Here is a 23,512-nt window from a genome sequence, read left to right as displayed (position 1 = left end):
TCATCGTTTTAGGTGGGATGCAACCCCCAATGCCTATGGGAATGGGACAGCCCCCAGTGGGTATGGGTCCCATGCCCACTCCTCCTAGACCCCAGGGAAGTATTCCAGGTGGCCCACCCCCTACATCAGCTCCTCCTGGTATGATGGCTGCCCCAGGGGGCATGATGCAAGGACCACCAAGGCCTGGTATGCCACAGATGATGCCTCCACAGTCTTCAGGTGGCAGTAATATGCCACCACAAATGATGCCAGCCATGCCATCTCCAGCCCCAAGCCACCCCCATCCACCAGGACCTCCACCTCAAATGAGCCGGCCTCAACCTCCACCTCAGGCCCAGCCTCCTCATCAACAGCAGATGAGGCTGAGGGGTCCAGCACCACAAACACATGGGCCCAGACCAACAGCTCCTGGAGGCCCACCAAGAAATCAGGCGCCAGGAGGACCTCCTCAGAGCCCTGAAGACGAGGATGAAGAACGAAAGGAAATTAGGCTTCCTCATGCCCTGGAGAAAATCCTGGCTTTTAAAGATGTACGAGCCCAAGAAGTTGGCTTGACCAAAGAAGAACTGGAGGAACTGGACAAGCCAGAAGGTAAAGATAATTTTTTTGTGTTTCTTCTTCAATCTACCTTCATAACATTAGTTGTGAATTTGATATGAAAGGGTTTAAATGGATCTTTATTGGGAAACAGAGGGCATATTCTTCCTGCTGTTTTACCTCATGACAGGTTTGTCATGTACTTGCATATTGTTGAACAGAATGGATCATATTTACCATATATGTTGGGCCACTATAAAAGTTGGGACATTCAGGTTCAGTAATTTACATCAATGACAATAGTTTTGGGACACATTTTCTTTGATCTTCTTACATGTTTTCATGTATTTAGAGTGTTCATCTGGGATGAATATTAAATCATGAAGTAATGCTGGGTGTTTGCTGATAATGTGTACTTAACATATGGGTAAATATCTAGGTTTCCTTTTTAATTAGCATTCATTCTAGCATCTAATGTACAATTAACAGTTTCAGAATCCAAGTTGGATTCAAATATTATAGCAATGAGACTTCTCTTCAGTGAGATGGGACAAAGGTTAAGGGAATGAGGGAGGAATTTTGAATGCTCAAAAGCTTCACTTGAAATAGCCATTTTGATCCCTCTTTGAGCCAAATAACAAAAACAAGAAACACTCCTTAAGCTTGATAAAAGTATTAAAGTTTGTAAGTTGATTCTGCATATTGCTGCATTCTGCAAAAGATGGTAACCTATAAAATGGGATGTTAACACTACTGACAGCATATCTTAGAGAGACTGATTATACATGCTGACAATATCCATTATTGCCCTATGTAATGTTACATCCCTTGAACTCGAGTATCCAGAAGGAGGACAATTCCCCTGACAACATCTTGACCAAAATCAAGCACTAACTTCTCCAGTGGAAAGATGGAGAGTAGCAAGTGGTGGGAATACCTTTACAAACCACACAACTGGAAATAACAATCTGCTCAGATGCCATTTTTTAGGTTTTGGACATACTTGCTACCAGACTCCATAATGGTCATTGGCATGTGTATGCAGTAAGAGAAGGATGTGCATATCAGCCTCTTGGAAATGAAGGCCATCCTCAACTTCCTATGCTTGGGTGGAATGCATCCAAAGAAAGAGAGTCCTGATAATATTGGACAATTTGAGTATAGTTATGTATCTGTTCAGACAAGGGGTAGGGAGTGGTGACAGAATCACCAGACCTTTGCTTCATGCTGTGGGAATACTTGTATTATTGTTCTCAGTACCAGATATATATTTAAGTCTGACATATGCAGAGCAGGTATGCATGCAACAAATTTATGTCTTTTCACAACATATTAGCAACATATTAGCTGTATGGCAACAACTGATATGCAGCAAGAACTGGTCCCATGCCAGTATATTTTATCGCAATTACAAAATGGGAATGAACAACAATGATCATTAACCAGATGTTTTGTATCCTGATTTTATTAGCAAGGTAGTTTTGCATGATGGTTGATGATTAATAATAATTATTTTAAATAACATTAATATAAGTTTTATCATACCGATTCCATAATATGCCAGTGTATTATAAATTAAAATTTTAAATATTTAAAATTTAGTTACAGTATGCCTTTCACACTGTATATGTAATTATTACTCACAGACGTATAATCTAGAAAGGAATCCTTATACTACCCTTTTCTTGCTACAGATGGGGTGGCCTTATAAAAATTGGAATGCTGTATTTATTTTATTGGGTACCAAGATAACTGCTGATAATGAAAAACAGAAGGCATCTTAGTCAGCAGCAAAATGTTTTATGTTCTGCACTTTCTTGGTCAATAACTCACAAATACATCACTTTCTTGGTCAATAACTCACAAATACATCACTTTCTTGGTCAATAACTCACAAATACATCACTTTCTTGGTCAATAACTCACAAATACATCACTTTCTTGGTCAATAACTCACAAATACATCACTTTCTTGGTCAGTAACTCACAAATACATCACTTTCTTGGTCAATAACTCACAAATACATCACTTTCTTGGTCAGTAACTCACAAATACATCACTTTCTTGGTCAGTAACTCACAAATACATCACTTTCTTGGTCAATAACTCACAAATACATCACTTTCTTGGTCAATAACTCACAAATACATCACTTTCTTGGTCAATAACTCACAAATACATCACTTTCTTGGTCAGTAACTCACAAATACATCACTTTCTTGGTCAGTAACTCACAAATACATCACTTTCTTGGTCAGTAACTCACAAATACATCACTTTCTTGGTCAATAACTCACAAATACATCACTTTCTTGGTCACTTTCTTGGTCAGTAACTCACAAATACATCACTTTCTTGGTCAGTAACTCACAAATACATCACTTTCTTGGTCAATAACTCACAAATACATCACTTTCTATTCCAACTACATCTTGAGAGGACCACATTCCAAGAAGGTTGTTTTCGTAAATAAATGCCACAATTCAAATCCCATGTTACGATGTCAGATTTTGAATGTTATAAGAGACGTTGTGTAATATACACCTATGTAGATGCATGTATAACATGTATTCCATATAATTTCTTATGAAGGATGATGATGATAATGATATTTCAGTGGAGCCAACAAGGGAAGATGATGATGACATAGAAATGGAAATGGATGATATAGAGGAAGACACAGAAAAAACACCTGACCAGACAAAAACAAAAGAGGTAATATCACTATAATAATATGGAGTCATTTCCTTTCTTTGGAATCTGAAGGATTTAGCGGGGAGAAAGTTGTGTTTGAAACAGAATTACTCAAAATGGGTTACATTTGTCTGTGGACATAACTATTCACTCCACTATATTCAGATATCAAGAAAACAGAATTTGTTATAAGTGTACTGCAGCATCTTTTGACCCTGACAAGTTAAAGCCAAGCATAACCTCTACCTGGCCCTCATTGAGTCAAGACCTATATATCACAGTTTTGATTAACTGCTTAGCCATATTTTTGTTTTATCATCTTGATCACTCAGATATCCTAATGTTTAAAAGATAAGCAAGGGGAATTTTTTGCCAGCTAAAATGTTTTGATTCTGGTGATATTTGAGTGATACCTAGTCAACACTAAACCTTTTTTATTTTAAATATTGTAAAAGATGTCAATGAAGAAAAAAAATGAGGTTTATATTTTTTGTTGTGCATTTCTCCACAGTTACTGACTGTTTTGTTCTTTACCTTGTGCTCCAACACAGTAATGTTGGTGCGTGTTTTTGATCATTTTTTTCACACACAGCCTGTACTTACTTGATTAAGTATGTGAATATAATCAGCTTGTTATTTTGATCATGTTTGGTCAATTTCCAGAAGGTGTTGGGTGTTAATGAGGAAATGCATTAAATGCAATGTAAAGCCACAGAGACACAAATGAGATGTGCCTGGCTTTGTTTTCCTGAGGTTCAGCATGCAGTGTTTGTGTGTCATAGTCTAAAGCATACTGGTCCACAATGCCAAGGAAAGGTCTCGAGAGCAGAGAGAGATCTGTTAAGTCCAGAATGTTATTTTTAGCTAATGTACTGGGAATGTCATGATGGTTGCCCTCACTCCTAAAGTATTGAAAGTGATGATGACTGTGACCATTACATTGGGTCAGTGTGAGATAGAAGAACAAATTGTTTTGGAGTTCTCAGCCCCACATTCTTCACAGGCACTGATGGAGCTGAAGATGGAGCAGCTAGTTCAAAAGGGGTTAATACATTTGTTGACTTCAAGTAAATTTGTATCACATTGTCCCACACATTTCTTCAGTGATGGAATGGAGTTGATGGGAGATTGTTCTCCTTTTACTAAGCAGCCCAGTTGGCATAAGTCCCCCAGCATGTCTGAGTTTAGCCTTTGGGCAGCAGTTCTTAACCATTTTGGCAGCAACCCAGATTTGCGGTTTTAGCCTTGCCACCCATCAAGTGCTAAAAAAAAACCACTTCAGTAGGAAATTTCATACTATTATAGGTTGGGCTTAGTAACCCACTCAAAATAATGACTCGTGAGTGAAAATCCACTGCCATAGGGCTTATAAGTCAGGTGCATGGGGTATATTCTGACTTTGACGAACAACTAGCAAGCCCATCTGTTGCCCAGTCATACATACCAACTGTCACGCCATGTTATGAGGATCTGATAACTGGGCCAGTAGCTGAGCTGACTAGCCAGCACACTTTCCATCAATACATTTCATCAATGCCAAATGTAGCAGACGTACCGCCAGGTTCTTAACAGCATGCCCAGTGAGGAGAGACCCAGTTTTGTACAAGGACAATGGCACTGCCTCATCCTTGTCCCCGTGAATATTCTACTCTGATGTATAATGCAGTGAGTGTATGCCTGCTCCACACTGAGCATAGGGATAACCTCAAGGACATAAAATATTCTAGTCCCTGCAATGGAGCAGATGAGTTTAGCTTTAAGGCAGCCATAGTGTAAATCTCTGGAGTTTTGCTGATTTCTTAGTGGCCACCCCTGTCAGCTGCAAGTCAAGCTGAGATGATGAAGACCTCAGTAGACATGAAAGACAATGATGATCAGCCTCTCTTTTGTCTACTGCCTCAGTCAGCAAAGGGCAAGAAATATCTGACAGAAGAAATAAGGGATCCAGGCAATTGCAAGGGTTTCTTTTTTCAAATTCCAGCTAGAAGTGTCTTTTTTAACATACTGGTATCATTCACACTCTTTGACATTTAGTACTGACCTACTGTCCTTGGATTAGAACTTTTCAGTGATTAATATGACCAACCCAATGTCCTGTAAGGTGGTTACATGCCACCTCCAAGTATGTGTAAAACATGATTACAACTTTATCTGATATAGACTTGGCATCTCTATCATTTTGACTGGCCAAAATATTAGGTAGCAACCATGCATGGGATGCCAGGATTAGGATTGCCACATATTTTAATAGGGTCGCTCACCACATGATGGTTAATACCTAGCTGTTAGAAAATTTGGGTCTTATAAGACAAGATGTCAGTCTTTGTTCATCCACACTAAAGCCACATCATTCCTTGACTTTTCAGGCTGCACCCTTTGGCATCCTCTTACAGTTTCACAGTAAAATTAAGATGTGGAGGCAGGCATCACATGACTGCCTCTCCAACTTGCCTTGCCACCTGCACTGGATTTTAGGCCAAATTAGTCTCAACCATAACAGAGAGATTGTTGGCAAAAAGATAAGAGACTGAACACTGTACAAAGGTGACCGTCTCAGTTCAAATTAAGATGGCAGCATACTGTTCAAGAGGCAGTTAAATAAAGAGTAGAGGAAACAAAGTTTCTCCTTCCCCAAGCCCTCTAAAAGACAACTTCTTCCTTTTTGACTTCCCGTACTATGACAGACTTGCGTTCCAATCAGGAGAAGTTGGATTTTTGCAGAAGGAGATATAATCTTACATCGACCGTGGGGGAGGTGGAGATAGTCGTAAGCTAAGTTTCCAGTTTTTTTTCCCCAGGCTGTTTCTAGAGCCTAAGGCCAACAAGAATCTCAGGCCAGTCATGGACCTCAGTAGACTCAACAAGATCATGGCTGCACTGAGGTTCAAAATCAAGATGGCAAGGTTAGTTAGACTTTCCATAAAACAAAACAAATTTTGGGGTCAGTTTAGACCTAATAGACACATACAAGTTCTATGGCTTGGATTCCAAGGTACTAGATTACCCATTTCACGCTGTTCAGTCTAGTCTTAATACCAGCCCATGGGCGTTCACCAAGGTCATGAGTAGTGGTGCCACTCTCTTCCAGTCCACCTCGTAAATATTGACTGTGGCATGTCTCCTAAAACACATCTTAAGTTGATCTCTGGGCAGGAGCAATCTTCTGTCCCTTTTGAGTCAGGGTTTCTAGTCAATAGGGTCAAGTCAGACTTCATTCCATCCCAGCATTTTGTCCACCTGACATGGAATTTTTTTTACCAACCTCAGCTTTGTTTGCCTCATGTGTGCATCATGGATTACAGATTTTGTGATGTCAGTTTCCAATGGAGCAGAATTCAGCGAGAGTTTCTCCAGCTTGGTCTGATCATTGCAGTGACAGATTTATCCTCCTTGCCCACATATGCCTGCACCCTTTACAGATGGTTTGTTGGGCTTTGATCTTAACAAAAAAGTATTTTTCCTGATTTGATGGCACAAAAAATGATGAATCATGGCAGGAATTTCTCTGGATCATTCCTAACCAGAGCTTTCATTGTGTATGGATGTCAGTTCAAACATTTGACGAACCCACCTCTCGCCCAGGGTAGAAAAGAATATAAGCCTTTGGTCATGGAGAAGATCTCATGAACGAGAAGGCTGTCCACTTTGAAGTTGTACAAGAAATGTTGGTGAATTTCAAGGGAATGATGTAATATAAACTGCATTATCCCATTGAGTGCCTCTTTCCCACTGTTAGCTAAATTTTGGGTTGCTTTTTGATGAGAAAAAGTTAGCCACAGTTACTATCAAAGTCAACTGCTCCATGATCTGAGACTTGATAAGGCATCATGGTAGACTGGATATTGGTCATGATAAGGATTCATTAAACCTATTTGCCCATTAGGAACTGAATAGGCCAAATCTCTTGCCCTGTTTTCTAAATTAAATCTGTGATGGCTGTTGACATTTGCTCAGTTCTGATCAATATTAATCTTTAACCAGAACCTTGTTGAAGCTGCTGTTAGACAAAATGTGATTACTTTAGGCTGTAGCTTAAGCATACAAGGTGAACATAGTGCATGCCATTTCATTGCACCCAAACCTTCTCCTTTTTAAATCAGATGTTCCATGGTCCAAATGATGCAACCAGATTTCATAGCAGATATTAGGTTGCCATCTGTGGGCAGTCAGAGCAGTCATCAGCACTCCGTCTCCATTGACAAGTCTAGAGAGGCAGTGATACAAGACCCATGCTATGAGACAGTACTTGAAGCAGACAGAGATGGGCCATTGGGCCTGGCAACACTTCTTTCTGCAGGCAAAGCCACGGAGAGAGAATGCATCTAAGCCCTTGCATCATGGTTTAAGTGGGTAAAATGTCTGGTGTACTCCAGTATCTCACAAGATCAGATACACCCCATGAAGATCTCAGCTCATGAAATCAGAACTATCTCTGCGGTCCTTGTATTCAGTCTGAGACATAATAGAACCCATTGGGTGACAGGTACAGTGAACCTTCTCAGCTTTTATATGTCATGATCTAGCTTTGGAGAAATAAGAATTGTATCTGGTAGGTCTGGATGCTGCACCCCAGACTTTCACCAAACCAGTTGAGGTCAGTGTTTATCCTACTGTGGGCATAGAACAACTTTCACTCGATTCACCCAGAATATGCTTGTTAAGAACAAGTCTTTTGCATCTTTTGTCTCATCTGGTACATGCTTGTCAGTTGTGCTGGTTGCGTGTTAGGAGTGCAGTATATCTTCATACAGAGAATACTGTCTTTTCCCTTGCACGGTAACCAGGGTTAAGGTAGGATCCTCTGTATTGCCTCCTCCTTTTACCTCTTCTAACATTAATGTGATCAGGGAATGTATTTGTCTTTCAATTTTGTTGACCATTTGATTGAACTCTCACTGACAAATTAATTACTGAATTGAAAGATTAGTTGAATCATTTGTTCTTCTGAATATAGTCAAGATTTGACTCTTCTTTAAACACAGCCAGGTTCATGAATGTAGAACATTAATATGAAAGTTTTTACAAGGGTGTTATAAGTTTATCTAAGTTTAAATTTGCCAGAGAAAAGAGATAGTGTTGCTGCATCAGCAGTCTCGGAAATGCTTAATCATGCATATTTCAATGCAGTTTTTTTTTTATCTGGGATGCTGAAAATCACTTATGCAGGGGTCATCCATATGCACACAATAGCTGTGTGGCCAATTCAAAGACTTGCCAGTCCTGCTTCAGCCACCTGCTGAGTGGGAAATGAGTTGGTCAGTTGATCATTTTAGCTGTGCTGATATTTACTTTACAGAAGTCAGTGGCTGAAAGACCCCCCAGATGTGCATGTTGTCAGTATGAGAGTACATCAAAAGAAATGATGCATTAGCTAGCTGCCAAGTGGTGTGACAATGTGCTGTTATTTACAATGACTGAGTTCAGAGGCAGAAAGACCCAGAGATATACAGTGGAACCCCGCTATAACGCGCCCCGCCATAACGCGAATTCGGATATAACGCGGTCGTAGCATGACTCCCGAAATTTCGTATATTCATTCACACATGGAGAAAAAAAATTTGGAGAAAAGTAAAAAAAACAAAACAAGAAATTAACTTCATTTTGGGCATGAGATTAGTTGTGACTTTTAAAATAATATGATCGTGGCATGGTTCCTGAAATTTGAAATTCATTTATGTGTATTTTTATCGGACCGTGAAAATATTTGTTTAACGTATGAGAAATAGTGTGTAAAACGTTTATTATAATTTGGTGGAAGAATTCGCGTATGACTTTTAATAATAAACGATCGGAACTTAACAATTTATCCAGGTTCTTTAAGTGATTTTGGAGAAGTGATCGTGTATGAATTCTAAAATAATACGATATATATAACGTACGAGAAATAGTGTGTACAACGCTTGGCTTCTGAAATTTATCAATTTGAACAGGTTGTGGTGAAGCTCCGTATTCTACTCTAGAAGAGAAAACTGGTTTCATTAGGTTTTTGAATTGTTAAGCCGAAGTAAACATTATCGGAAGTGTTACTTATTACGGATCCATGAGTAAAGCCAGTAAATCGTCTTTGTGATTGTCTTCCATGAATTCTGTATACAGTCATTGCTCAAACAATAGCCGACATGGGCTTCTTATTTAACTGCAATCACAGCCAAGCAGCAGACAAAGCTGTGGTTGATACAAGAGTCGCACAATTTAATAAACATCAAAGGACAAAAGCCGCCAACATGTATGCTGTGCTTGGCGGTGTGATCAAACAACAAACAGTTGAAAGTAAATAATATCCAATACAGACACCGTATGTAGACCCGGGAATAGCTGCATGCAATGACCGTACGATATCAGACGGCAAGTAAATGGTTTCAATATTTGGTTCATCCTATATTTTACACGACGAATTCAGACTATTACAAAATTATTGAATATTTTAAATCCGTACGATTTTCAATGAAATTACATCCATTATGGATGAACTGCATGCCACGACGGCACGGTAGCATACGGTGTTGATACACTTTTCATGATATAGCGATAGTCTGGTATTATCGGTCAATCTGTATTATCGTTCAAACAAATAAAAATTAGTAAATGTTTTTAATGCACAGTAATAACCTATAAATATATTAGCCATCGATTATTTTGAATATATCTTAATTAATGCATTCCAGTTAATATTCATCTGATGATAAGCCGACTTTTGATCATTGTACATGTATACACGTATATGTTCTCGGAAAAAAGTTAAATATTGTAAAACCCCGCATTAACGCGACCCCGCTTTTAACGCGATCCGATTTTATGGACCCCGATCATCGCGTTATAGCGGGGTTCCACTGTACATTAAAAGAGTTCACCACATAAACAACTTTAGCTTTCATAATTGTGTTAATTTCCAAGTATAGCTGAAATAGTGCGTGTGACTTCAATATCAAGACATTTTGAGACTTAGACAAAATGCTATTTGCAAATTTGGATAAGTATTTTGGGGCTAAATGGCATATTGAAAAAAATTGTAAAGAGATACAGAAGAGTGTTAAAGTTGCTAGAATTGATATTTTGGATAGAACAGTAGTCAGGTGTAAGAAAGTGTATGATGCCTGGTTTAGTGTTGGGAATAAGATCTTTCCATGGATTGACAAAATTCTTTTCTCTCATGGACAGACAAGAGTTATGTGTCAGTGGTGTAAATAATTTGGAAAATTATACTCAATAGCAATCTGACACTGGTTCTTCTCATCTGGACATTTAGCCACTTAGGTATGCCCAATATTTTCTTCGGGGAGGGGACTGCAACTTTTGCTGGTGGGGCTATTTTGGTAAAAATAGGAGTCTTGGAATCTTAGTTTTAAAATCCAAAAGAGACCTCTGTGTATACATTATTTTTTTAGATGGCATCTTCTTTTGTGTAAGGTTAGTCTATATAGATGTAGCCAGTTCTTTAACAATGTGGTTTAATAATTTCGGATATTATTGTTTGGTATCTCTGAATAACAAATGAGATGACTCACTTTTAAGAATTCGTCTAGCAGATTTTTTATTATCATTATGGGTTATTAGTGTGCATGTGAATAATTGGGAGATATTTATCATTAACATAAAATCATTTTTTAAGTATTTAATACACATTATACAATAAAAACCATGAGGTAACTTTCTTTTTGATTAAAAGATGTTCCTGTGCTTCCATATAAGCGCAAAGAAGTTGTCAATTATAGAAACAGTTTGTTATTGGAATTTCAGATCTGTTACAAATATTTTTAACTTTCAGTCCAAGAATAAGAAGCGCAAGAAGAAGAAAAAGAAGACCAAGAGAAATCACCAGCAGCAGGAACACCTGAAGATACCTGCACCGGAAAAAACCCCAGAAGAAGATGTCCAGATTGAGTGAGCCATAATTATAATAGATTTTATATTTCATGCTGCATACTTTTAAAATTATTTTAGCACAAAATTATAGCTCAGAATCTCGATTCAGATACAATAGTTTAAGATAATCCATGTTCATGAAATTTATCAAGCAGGAATCAGCAAAGTTCAGGAAATTCTTAAGGCCTTTTTTTTGAATTTTATTAGAAGGGAAGGAATAAAATGTTAAGAGTTTTAGGAATGTCAGTTTCAGTTGAGGACATTTCAGAGAGAACTCAACATGACGCAATACTGCAGAAATGACACTTGCCTATGTTGCAAACAGCTTGAGTGTTGGTATGTATATGCAGGTATATTTGCTATTTCTACTGAACTAATCAATGGATGGTGATATACTGTCTGCTTTGTAGTGTGGTTTTGGCTGAAATAAACAGGTGTAAGAGAAGAAACTACCCAAATGAAATGACTCTTCATGCGGTAATTTTATTGTGCTAGTATCTGAGACAAGATCAAGCATATTAGTACACTTAATATATATATGCCAATCATTCCGGTTTTGGTTAAATGATTCTTGTTCATGATCTCAGATAATGCAATTATAATCACTTCTATCAGGTTTGGATTTTCCTATCAGACACAATTTTATTTAGGTGAACCACAACTTTACCACCAGTATCATATCAGTGAAATGCTTGTAATATCAGTGATGACTCTTTAGCGAAAGCTTAACCAAGTGCTTGGATCACAATAGCAGTTGAATGTTGATCTGTCAGAAATCACATGAGCTTAATACCCTAACTTACCGGAGAAAGCTCAAGCTAGATTTTAAAATGAATGACCCATTTGGATAATATGGAAAACAGTAGATGCCACAGAACTTCCAAGCAGGATACACAAGGCATCAACATTGGATGAATACCATGCCTTTGTAGTAATTTATTGACTGTCAGCTTTGTATCATGTGATGGGAAAGATAACTCTAGGAAGCATGCTATAACCTAAAAACACCTTGAATCAGTAAGTCTAAATGCTTAAACTAACATTTGGATAAAAATTGGAAGTATTCCTATTTTGATGTTAAGATTGCAAGTTATAAAGCATGCATTTCTGTTTCATATCAGTAAGATTTGACATCTGTTCTTAAACACCTATGACAATTTAGTGTTTTTACTTTTGCTATTGCAGAGTGAAATACTAAGTTCATCATGAATTGGTTTATTCGCAATGCATATGTATTAGTGAAAGAAGGTTTCTCATTAACCATATATCTAGTTGGAAAAATCCACTCACTGTGATGAATGGTTAGTGTTCAAGGAGGAGAGGATTTTTCACCAAAAGGTTACATCTTATGTTCACCTGTATATGGATTACTCTTTCTTGGTACATTAAATTAATAATAACAAAAGAAAATGTTATGTTTCTCATTATCATCATCGTTTTAGTACCACATATATAAATTTGAGATCATTCTAAAATAAGTATAATGCTGTGTATGAATAGTATAAGAGTACATTTGTCCATTGTAGACATACAGTTACTTTCCTTAGTATCTTTTTATTTTGGCTGTATGTAAGACACATTTCGAGTAAAATAGACGTTTCTTCAATTTGAAAACGTATCTCACAGATTGATTATAGTTTTATATTTAGTTAGCAGACCAGCCAGTACTTTAAAAATAAGTCACATGAGATGTTAAGTGAAACAGGCTTTATTGATGTGACTCACATGTTATATGGCTGAAAAATGTTAGACAAGAGGGATCTATTTAAACTTCCAAACATGTTGGATCGGAAAATGGCAAATCATTAGTGCTTTGCAAATTTTGAAAGAACATGAGAGTGATGCAATACAGCACTTGGATTGAGCATATCAGAATGCTCATTGCATAATTTATACACTTGACTTTATGATCATTCAGAATAATTTAGACATGCAGACTAGTAAAGTGGGTGTTTTGTATAAATAATTTGTCAGTATGTTTTGTATTTATATTCTGGTACTAATCCACAAGGAATTTGCCCATATATGACAAGAATTTTAACCCACTGCAGATCTAGTAGCAAAAATAAATAGAATTTTTTTTATAGTTTCCTGTAATTATGGCATGTAATATATAGATTACACTTTTAATGCCCAGATTATGCTTTTTTACCACTTGTAATATTAATAATTATGCTTATACCTCACTATGGGTTGGCAATGTATTCTTGTATTTAATATTTTCTTTTCTCTTCCTCCAGGTATATTCATGAACAATTGGACCTAGATCCCATGGATCCAAATTATTTCACTTTTGCAAGGATATTTGAAGCTTTTAAGGTATGATGGCAATTAGTTGTGACATTTGATTAATTTGTTTTTGCATTAGGTTTCATGTCACATCATCACAGTCCTCTGTATTAAGGGTTTAATGACATATGTGCAAACTCCTGTTATTTTCTCAGCATTAAAAGAAATGACTCCATCTCATATGAAGTTATTACACATTAGGTTAAAGCAGTTGCCATTTGTGTAGCATTATTCCAGAACTGTTCACTAACTGACATTCAGGCTGTGGGATGGAGATAGGAGTTCGCGTTTTCAAGTTTTTTCTCTGAGATCTGTCATCTCAAATGGCTGAATACGATCTGGTAGGTCCCATATCCACAGCTCAATAGGTGGCCCTTTCAGGTTGATCTACAGCTTTTTTAAAAGACATGGCTTCATGACTTCTGTTGGGTTTGCTGGGGTGGGGTGGATTTTTCCGTTTGAAGCCGCACCCCAACAGATGGAATCCCCTCCAGTCAGAATACTTAGAAGCTGTCTCACATACCTTAGGGGACCAGAGTTGGTATCTCCGTGGTAAGGGGATGTACCTCCCTCCACCTCTTACCAATTCTTCTAAGGTGCTATGATTGGGTAACGTATTTAAGGAAGAAACCAATTTTTCCTTGTAAAATGTTTCTTCAAGAATACTTATCCAGTCATAATACACATACACCCTCTCAGCCTCCCCACAGTTATATCCAGAGAGAGTGTGCCTTCCACTCCAGAAGTAACTGAGAGGTTCATAGACTTTGCCGCCAATTCTTATATCTAAGCGGGATCACTCTGCCCAACCGCTGCATATGTCTGCAGACAATGTTTAGCACCCTTAAGCTAACATTAGTACCAGAGAGGGCTGGATTTGCGAGGTAGTAGTAGTTCTCCTAAGGTAATATGATCAGGTAAGTGTTCTCAAAGAAACGTATTTTACTAGGAAAAATTAGTTTCATAAATTAGTCAGAAAGCCCATCAATAATAAGGTGTTATTAGGATCATAAAATATCAGTGATTTCATGGTCCTCCTAAGTGAATCAGTGTATGCACAAATTTTCAGAAATTCTTGGGATTGAAAAATTCCCTTTTCTCATAATCTACCTGTAATGTATGAGCCATCAAATCTATGAAAAATAATACCCACCCCCCAATAAGAAAAAACTATTATTTTATATACTGTACATGACAGCCATTACAACTACTTGGGCAGTGTTTTAAGATACTGTGGTAAATCTTTGCATGTTTTATCATCTTTTCTTGAACAGTCATATAATTTTAGAGTTCTCACTGTCTTTAACACAGTACTGTTTATGAGGAATCTGTTCCTCGGAAGGACAATTTCACAGAAGTATTAAAACCATATTCCCTCAGCAATGACCAATTTTATTATTACACCCATAGTTTGCAGCAGGTGGAACTTAATTTAGTACTGACCATGCATCTGTTCAATCCAAGAAACTTGCTAACAAGGTTTTAAAAAGTACTCAACACTGACATCAAATTTGGCAAGCATTGTCATGTGGAATGTTCCAATTTTTCCCAATTTTATTTTTTTAGTTTTAGGCCATCACTTATTTGATTTACAATGGATGAATATGTGTTTCGCAATCACAAAATAAAAGGTTTAATAAAATTCTTAAAAAATTACTTGTACAATTATTCCATTACTTACCCGTTGAATTATATTTTGCCTGCATTTGCCAGTGACAGTGGTGCTGTCTGTGGCTTCAACATTAATCTACTGTGTTTAATTTTGTATGAAAGGTTTTGAACATTTGTGGGATACATCACAGGATGGTGCAGGAGCAGGAGATTGCATATTGAAAAAAACTTTATTAGTTATGAAAAGAATCATTGACGAAATGTTCACCACAAAAGTAAATGCTGGCACATAACTGAGATATTTGAAAGGAAAGTACATTAGGAAAAAAATGCACACCTGGCAATGGCAACAGCTAAAAATATAATTGCTTTCTTATTTGTAATAATTTTAACAAATATCTGCTTGAAACATTCATTTTTAAGAAAACAGTTTGGAAAGACCCTTTTTTTGGATCTCTGGTCCATGTACCCATGCACACCCTAGATTATGCTGAGCCTTAAAGTTTTAGATTAATGTAAATATTGAAGTTTTAAGGGAATAATATAATGTTGTCTCATTAAAAAGCTGGTATTTGTGGAGTACCAGTTTTATGGTTTTGCTTCAAACCATAAATTTAAAGACTTGCTGCACAATAATGCCTCGGTAAAAATGCTTCCATATTAGAGGCATATTGACCAATTTTGCAATGGCAAATCAAGGTCTGTGTTGTATGCAGTTGGACTCGACTTATAAGCAAGCATAGATGGTAACCAGTTTCATATTAGTGCCTACCTTTATTTTACAGATCTCTGAACCTGAGCAGTCAAAAGAGAATGAAAAGAAAGAAACAGAGAAGAAAGAAGAGGAGAAAAAAAGCACCACTATTCCAATCAAAGCCAGGGGACTTTATGATGATGATGATGATGTTGAAGACGAGGAGGATGATGATGTAAGTACACTTGTACCATGTTTATCCATGTACAGTGGAATCTCTCCAGACACAGATTTAATGAGAGCAAATTAAATGTTTGGTTTTAAGAAGTTTTAGGTTTACTGAGATTCAGTATTTTCCTCTCAGAAAGATATTTGATCATTTAGGCTCTCAGCGACAAGTGAATGTTTGTATGTTTTCACAAAACTTTGATAGTCTTTTTTTAATCTCTTTGGTATGTATTAAGCGGGTGGAATAGGATGTAACTATCACTGTCCAGTGTCTGTTCATAATTTGTCTGTCTATCCATTCATGAACATGTTTATTTCCAGAACATAACTCTTGTGTCATTTTAGGTATTTCAACCAAACATGGTACACATGTCAAGTAAGTTGTGTAGAAAACATCTCAGTGACTTGGTCCACATATTAGACTAGTGATCAAGGTGTGCCTTTTACTGTCTTGGAGTTCTTCATTTTTGATACTTGTTTTGCTTTTTTGTTCATCATTCTATCCATTCATTCTTCTGTCATTCACAGTTTTGTTTCTGGAGCCAAACTCTAGAACCATGCTGTTTGTCCTGACTACATTTATCATTACATATCCCATGCTCGTAATATAGATGTTCCTTTTTGCTATTGAGAAATCAGCTGCAGGATCATTTTGGCGGTTCAGGGAATATATATATGATATGGTCTTGTTTCACTTACAAGTTTTATGATAACTGATTGGACTACATCATGAATCGAGCATGATATTCTTGGAATTCAATGATTTCAGTGATTTTTGTCCTGATTAATGTTTGATGGCATTTCCCAATTAGTCCAAAATGATGAAAATAATTGATTTTCTAATTAGATCAGGGGAATTCACTGACATTTCAGGTAATCTAGAAATTTGTAATTATCATGCCAGCATGATGAACTGCGATAGAAATAACAGAGATTATTAAGACAATCTTTGAAATATTTGCATTGATCAACCACGGTCAAGATAAACATTGAAAACTTGATCGATCTGCCAACAGAAGTGATATTAAAGTAGGATTTGAAGAACATTCCAGGGTTTCATTGAGGATGCATGATCACATGCACAAATAAACATTGTTTGCAGTATTTATAAATCCAGTTATTGCCCTGCAAATTTTGAAATTATGTCTCAAAATTGTTGTCTCTTGGCACTCAGAATGGTGCAGTAAACAAGCATTGTTTTGCAAATTTATGTAAATCCCACACATTTTCCTTTTTATCCACAGAAGTCTATGCTGGCTTATGTCTGGAAAACCTATAACACTCAAAGATGAAATTGTCAGATGTGTAGTTCTGAGACAAAACCAGCAACTATAAGAATTTATTTGAACATCATTGGCTGTCTACAATCTCTAAGTTTCATTTTTGGGATTCACTTTAATGTACAAATTGATGTTTAGGACTGAAAATATTAAGTTTTCAGAGTAGAAGTATTTTTATTTACAGAATTAAAGCATACTGTAGTATCACTAGCTCTCATGGGGTACATCTTTTCATGGATTTTGTTGTTGTCCTTATCCTTGAATTTAAAGACCCAATGAAAAATTAGTCACATACAATAAAGAACAACCCCTTTTTCCTGATTCCTAGAGATCAACAAAGTTGTTTGATAAATCAGTGTTTTTTCTGTAATCTGGTTAAACAGTATTAGCTTGTACACATTTTTTTTCTTCACCCTTAACAAAAAGAATTTAAAGCATTTTAGATTGTTTCAATGCTGACATATCTATACAGCATCCAGTAATCATAATTTCTACTAACTGCCTTAAATCAATATATTATGAGATAGGTAACAATGGAGAGAAACATGAAAAAGCAAAAGGTATTCAAACACTCTTATTACTGAAAATGAAGGGGCCCCGAGTGGTCTAAAGCTCTTACCGTTACGGATCATTGCCATCTTACCACTATCTGCGTGGGTTAGAGTCTTGGATTCGACTAATGTGGTTATGTGAGAAAGCTTGTCAGTATCTTATCATGGGTCGGTGGTTCTTTCCGGGGATTTCCCGGGTTCTTCCTCCACCATTTATATAGGCCGCCATGTATAGCCTATCTTGTGCTGAAAAATGGCGTTAAACCATACAACAACAAAACAACTGAAAATGAAAGAAAGAATTGGAAATGATATTATAAATGAAAATTATATTTAATACCTATTTAAATAAATTCTTCATTCAAGGGAACTGTTGTCAAAAAGTTTAAATCCTCGTGAAAGCACACCTCATTTTCATGTATGCCTAATCCCAATGAAGAATATAACTAAATACTAAAACTTTTGCTTGAGGCTCAATTGCTAATGAATTACTTTTAAAACACTAGATAAAGTAGAGTTGAAACTCACACTAAACTGACTTTCAGAAAAAAACAATGAAATAACAATGCATCACTAAAGTCAGCTAGGACACACAAATGTTTATCAGGTAAATAAACCTGAAACTAAACGGGAGAAAATATCCATAAGAGGAAAGTGCTTTAATCTGTATCTTGTTTGTTATTGTTACCTTATATTTCTGCTAACTTTGGAACCTAGCAAACAGTGAATCCATTTTTATTATTGCCTTCAAAATCAAATTCCTTCTCATCCAAATCAATTGTTTGCTTTGTAAGTTTATCCAATTCCTTGAAGAATTCAAATTTAGTAGCTTCAATTAAGTACAAAAATTTCAGCACTGGACATTGCACTAATTTTGGACCAATTGGAGCCCCAGTATCTCAGCTTATTATTTATTTTCTATCACAGGTAGTTTGTAATATTGTTACATGAGGTGGATGGGGTTATAATGAGAATGAAGAAATTGGCTTTGTAAATCATGAAATACCCCGAAATTAAAATGAAGTGTTGATTTTACTTTCAGAGAGTTTTTTTTAAGAATTTATATTTGGAGTAAAATTTTACGATGTCCTTTATTTTTCTCAGTTGTCATGTATTCCACATTATTATCCTCATTGTCAGTGTTGTTAATATGTCTGTTACTCGTTTAGGGGAAAAAACCAGAGGATGATGCTGACAAAATTTCAAAGAAAAAGTTGAAGAAGTTAACAAGACTTAGTGTTGCACAGCTGAAACAACTAGTGTCTCGCCCAGATGTGGTGGAAATGCATGATGTGACAGCCCAAGATCCGCGATTACTTGTTCATTTAAAAGCAACAAGGAACACAGTTCCTGTACCTCGTCACTGGTGCTTTAAGAGGAAGTACCTACAGGGCAAGCGAGGTATTGAGAAACCACCATTTGATCTGCCAGACTACATAAAAGATACTGGAATTATGGAGATGAGAGCAGCTTTACAAGAAAAGGTTGGCTAATATATGACATGTTTAATCTTTGGCATTGCCTTTCAAATCAGGTGCTACATCTGTTTCTGCAGTCATTCAGAAAAATAGCTCAGGAAAACTCTTTTTACATGAGTTTTATTGATTTTACCATTTTTGTCCCTGCTAACTTGGACATTGTGCATTCCACTCACCCTCGAAAGTTTGTCTTTTGAATGCAACTTTTTGCAACCTGAGAAGAACAAACAGAAGGTTGTATAACCCTGTGTGGATGACAACTCATGAATAATCACATCATCTGTGTCAGTATTTGCAATTTAAAATTAAAAAAATCTGTAATATGAGAGAAGAAAAGTTTTTAGTGAGCTAAACAAATTGTTCAGGACAAATTACTGAAATAGTTATTGACCAGAAATCAACAAGGAGGTTGGTGAATGCATGCCCCAGCAAGGAAAATCCATTTGACATGTTGGCAGTCTTAACATTGCTATATGGGTAGATGCTTCACACGATACTATTTGCAATGCCATTTGAAACCATCTTTTGTTACAGTTCTGATAACCAGAATTGTTGTCAGTTACTTGATATTCCATTAATTCAGAGTTCATTTGTCATGTATGGAATTTCATTCCAGATTATTACTGGTGAATCCAAAATCTTTTCTTTTCTTCAGGAGGATCAGAAGAATTTGAAGGCCAAAATGCGCGAGAAGGTGCGTCCCAAAATGGGGAAGATCGACATAGATTACCAGAAGCTGCATGATGCCTTCTTCAGGCACCAGAACAAACCCAAAATGACTGTACATGGAGACCTGTATTATGAGGTATGGGAAGTGATGTTTACTGCTGAAATAAAGTTGAGGCTGTACATGTTAGCTTATCCAACAGATGTATTTTTAATAAGTCCAATGATGAGATGATTCCAGACACTTGCAGTATCCTGTCTGCATCATTGCTTATAAACTGCCTTAATGGCATTGTATTATCTTCTGTATCTTTTATGGCATATACATTTTTAGCAACAGAAAAGTAAACTAAGGAAAGACTTAACTGGTCAAAATAGGCCTTAATGTTTTGCTTTATTTAGCTGATTAAAAATATGAGTTAAAATTTACGTTTTGTTGCATTTATGCAGGTTAGTCTCTTAAATATCTATATATTTGTTTCACACATGAGAGCAAAGATGATCGGGTTCATTTCATTACAATTTTATCAAATAAATGTAATAGCAGAGTCATTTCTTGATAAGGTTTATACTAACCTTTCAGGAAGAAGTTTCTCTACCACCATCCTACCTTTGTAGATATTCATCTTTTATCCATAATAAATGGAATCTTTGTGTAGTGCCACAAAAACTTTCACCTTTTAGACTGGAAGGCATTGCAGGTATAAGCATTCTAACTTTAATTTGGTTCTCATATCTTTTTTTTGGAATTGTATAACAGATGCATTACTTTAAATATGTTTTAAAACCTTTTTTGAACTTAAGAAAATCATTTCATAAAATTTGTCCAGAACTGTGATCTGTTAAATTTTGTGAAGAGATAAAATATTTAGATGGACCACATACTGAATTTGAGTATTTCTGTGCAAGTGGGGCTGGGTCTATCAATTTTATATACCTGCTTCTTTGCAGAGCATATTATACTGTGACTCTCTATTCATCTGTTAGTTAATTGTTTTTCTGCACAGGTACTTCAGTTCTTTGTCATCCACGGTTACCAAACTTTTGGATGACTTCCACTTTGGGTAGAAAAGAAGCCACTTGATTTTTTGGTGAAAGGGACAAAAGTCTAGGTCACTGACTGAAAAAAGAAATATGGTTCCAGCACAGTCACACACAGGTTCTACTTCACAGATGTGAACCACATTTTTGGTGTAACCCACACATGGGATAAGAAGAACCATTATGTTTTGGGGTTTTTTTGTGTGGCAAGGGGGGGTTGGATCATACTGTCAGATGTCATAGTCACTAACTGAAAGAAGCAAAATGTTTCTACATAATATGATTTGGCCTAAATCACATAACTATAACACACTTTGGAGATAACTTGCACTTCAGGTCAGTAATAAGCTTATTGATTTGGGGGTCAAAAGGTCAAACATTAAGGTCATTAAAAGAAGTAAAATGGTTTATGTACACTTACACTTCGGGTAAGGAAGATGTGTTTTGGTGGTTAAAAGATCAAACGTCAGAATCACTCTTACTGAAAATAGCCACATGTTTTCAGCACAGTAACATCAGTTCTACATCACAGACCAGGACCACACCTTGTAGATGGCAGCACTTGGGGAAAGGAAGAAGCCTATCAATTTGGACATCAAAAGGACAACAGTCAACTCTACTGTGACTGAAAGTTGAAAAATGGTTTCTGCACATATCTTTCAGGTCTTGACCATGATACTGCACTGAAGGTTTTGGATGACTTGCACATTGGCTAAGAAATGAACTGAATGATTTTTGGAGGTCAGCAGTCAAGGTCACTCTTTCTGAAAGAAGAATATTTGCCTAATAACTTCAGTTTTATACCACATACCTTGACCAGTTTGTGGAGGACTGCTAAGTTGTCAAAGAGGCCTTTTAGTATGGGTGTCATAAGGTCAAAGAAAAATGGTTGTTGCAGAATAACCTTTTTCTCTAAAGCATGTTCCTTGTCCAGACATTTTGGATAGCTTACACTTAGAGTAATACAGTAGGCATGATATTTTGTAATTTGGACTTCAGAGTTTACAGTCATGGTAAGTCTGTTAAGGAAAAAATGGCTTCTACACAGTAATCTTAGTTAAAGTCTGCAGATATTGTCAGTGCTTCAGGCCAGTGAAACCCATCAGTCCAGAGTCAGCCATGTTTAATTGTGCCTAGATAGAGGACTCATGGACTCAGGTTGGGCATATAATGTGGTGTTTGAAGTGCTCTTGATCAAGGCATAAAATTATCTCAGCCATTATTGTTGCAAATATTTTTAATAACTCTTGCATCTATAAAAAAAATATTTGTGTCATTGCTTTTTGCAGGGCAAAGAATTTGAAACCAAACTGAAGGAAAAAAAGCCTGGCAATTTGTCTGATGACCTTCGAACTGCACTTGGAATGCCTATAGGACCGGTGAGTGCTAAAATGTATATATTGATCATTAGGATTATGGCAGGGTGGACACTTTTGGCTCATTATGGTAGGTCAGATTAAGACAACAAAATGTTAAACAGTCAATTGAGACCCCCAAAAATACTCATCAAAGCCAGTATTCCAACTAAGATGAGTAACAAGCACATTACTGAGCAGGGAATATTTTTTCCACCTTTTGTGAAATTTTTCTTTTCCATTCATTCATCATTTTAAAATATGTTTTATTACCCTCCATGGTACAAAATTTCAGCCTTTTTGACAAGTTTGTTTCACAGTGTCTTGACATATAACTGCCCAGCTACTACCCTATAACCTGATCAGTGGTTATAAATGTTTGGACAGAATAATGCACATGGCTGTATGGGGTGAAGTAACGTGTGTGCCACATATCGATATTTATGGCAATACTCAATTTTTTTATATGATGCAATTGAGACCCCAAAAAATACTCATCAAAGCCAGTATTCCAACTAAGATGAGTAACAAGCACATTACTGAGCAGGGAATATTTTTTCCACCTTTTGTGAAATTTTTCTTTTCCATTCATTCATCATTTTAAAATATGTTTTATTACCCTCCATGGTACAAAATTTCAGCCTTTTTGACAAGTTTGTTTCACAGTGTCTTGACATATAACTGCCCAGCTACTACCCTATAACCTGATCAGTGGTTATAAATGTTTGGACAGAATAATGCACATGGCTGTATGGGGTGAAGTAACGTGTGTGCCACATATCGATATTTATGGCAATACTCAATTTTTTTATATGATGCATATCGATAAACATAATGAATAACATGGTTAACAGCTAATATGTGAATGATTTCGATTTTTAATGTTGCTTTAACAATTTTTCAGTCATATCGCTATGATGTCTGCATTGTGGCAGTCTGTAGTGATGTCTAGCACTGGGGCATCATGACGCAGACATGTAGCATGATGTCCCACCCAGTCACATTATCCTGACACCAGGCTGACCAGTCCTAACACTAACCTATTAATGCTGAGTGCCAAGCGAGGCAGCCGTTAGTACCATTTTTATAAGTCTTTGGTATGACTCAGCTGGGGATCGAACCCACAACCTCCCACATCTGAGGCAGACACTCTAACCACTAAGCCACTGGAGCAGTGGATAACAGCTAATAATTATTCATGACTATTGATGATTAAAAGTAACT

General features: G+C 36.6%; 1 protein-coding gene across 1 annotated transcript in view; it reads left to right on the top strand.

The window, feature by feature from the left end:
* LOC149808458 (uncharacterized) overlaps positions 1-23,512 on the top strand; it is a 62,446-nt gene that overhangs the window by 18,627 nt on the left and 20,307 nt on the right. The window contains exons 7-14 of the mRNA XM_089977589.1: positions 13-591; positions 3,156-3,253; positions 10,998-11,113; positions 13,336-13,414; positions 15,781-15,924; positions 18,918-19,232; positions 19,882-20,031; positions 22,223-22,312. Coding sequence (XP_089833715.1) covers positions 13-591; positions 3,156-3,253; positions 10,998-11,113; positions 13,336-13,414; positions 15,781-15,924; positions 18,918-19,232; positions 19,882-20,031; positions 22,223-22,312 — 1,571 coding nt within the window. The remainder of the gene's footprint in view (positions 1-12; positions 592-3,155; positions 3,254-10,997; positions 11,114-13,335; positions 13,415-15,780; positions 15,925-18,917; positions 19,233-19,881; positions 20,032-22,222; positions 22,313-23,512) is intronic.

This window comes from Sinohyriopsis cumingii, chromosome 1 (genome assembly GCF_028554795.1).
Source record: "Sinohyriopsis cumingii isolate HCF-2022 chromosome 1, ASM2855479v2, whole genome shotgun sequence".
Taxonomy (NCBI): Eukaryota; Metazoa; Mollusca; class Bivalvia; order Unionida; family Unionidae; genus Sinohyriopsis; species Sinohyriopsis cumingii.
The sequence above is the reverse complement of the archived record's forward strand: the minus strand, read 5'-3'. Positions and strand labels throughout refer to the sequence as shown.